The sequence below is a fragment of the Panicum virgatum genome, chromosome 6K (assembly GCF_016808335.1).
Source record: "Panicum virgatum strain AP13 chromosome 6K, P.virgatum_v5, whole genome shotgun sequence".
NCBI lineage: Eukaryota > Viridiplantae > Streptophyta > Magnoliopsida > Poales > Poaceae > Panicum > Panicum virgatum.
In genome coordinates this window covers 36036410-36037337 of record NC_053141.1, presented here as the reverse complement: position 1 = coordinate 36037337, position 928 = coordinate 36036410, and the positions used below count along the sequence as shown (strand labels likewise).

Sequence of the window (928 nt, the reverse complement as noted above, 5' to 3'; positions counted from 1 at the left end):
GAGCTCCCAGCGCCCGAGGTGGAAGAGGAGAAGGCCCCAGACGTGGACGTGAGGAGCTACCGCCTGCAGAGGTAGGAGTGGGACGCTTGTTCTTTGCCTCAAGATTCTTCATCTTATGCTCAGCTCTGATGGCGATATTCACCAAGTTATTGAAGTCTTCAAACTTGGTAGTGGAGAGCTTGTCTTGCAATTCTTCAGAAAGCCCATCATACAGGCGTTCTTACTTCTTGGCATCGGTGGCCACTTCTTCAGGTGCATATTGGGAGAGAGTGTTGAAGATATTCACATATGCCATCACATCACGATTTCCTTGAGTAAGATTCAGAAATTCTTTCTTCTTGATATCCATTATGCCCTTGGGGATATGGAAGGAGCGAAAAGCTGTCCGAAATTCCTCCCATGTGAAACGGTGGTTAGCAGGGTGAGAGGCTTTGAAGTTCCGCCACCAAGCCCTAGGGGCGTCATGCAGTTGATGAGCAGCAAAAAGAACCTTCTCATGTGGCTCACATTCAATAAGACCAAGTTTTTCTTCAATAACATTGAGCCAAAAATCCGCATCCAGAGGATCCTTAGAGCCACGAAAGATGGGCGGGTTGGTGCGGAAGAAATCCCTGAACCTATTCACTTGAGTCTCGGCCCTTGGACCATGATTGCCGGCATTGTCCATCTGATAGACTATGTGCGCCATAAGTTCAGTTTGTCGAGCCAGAACGTCTGCGAGGGTTGGGTGAATGGGAGGGTTGGGAAGGGGGGCATCGTTGTTGTTGTTGTTGTTGTTGTTGTTGTTGTTGTTGTTGTTGTTGTTGTTGTTGTTGTTGTTGTTGTTGTTGTTGTTGTTGTTGTTGTTGTTGTTGTTGTTGTTGTTGTTGTTGCCACCCGATCCACTAGCACCATCCCTATCCGTTCCCGAACGCAACACCATCCTGTT

At 47.8% G+C, this 928-nt stretch overlaps 1 protein-coding gene across 1 annotated transcript; it reads right to left on the bottom strand.

Annotated features, from left to right (window-relative positions):
• Positions 1-220: 220 nt before the first annotated feature.
• Positions 221-688, bottom strand: LOC120713438. Its single transcript, XM_039999401.1, has one exon. The coding sequence runs from the start codon at positions 686-688 to the stop codon at positions 221-223; it is 468 nt and encodes a 155-aa protein (XP_039855335.1).
• Positions 689-928: the final 240 nt, after the last annotated feature.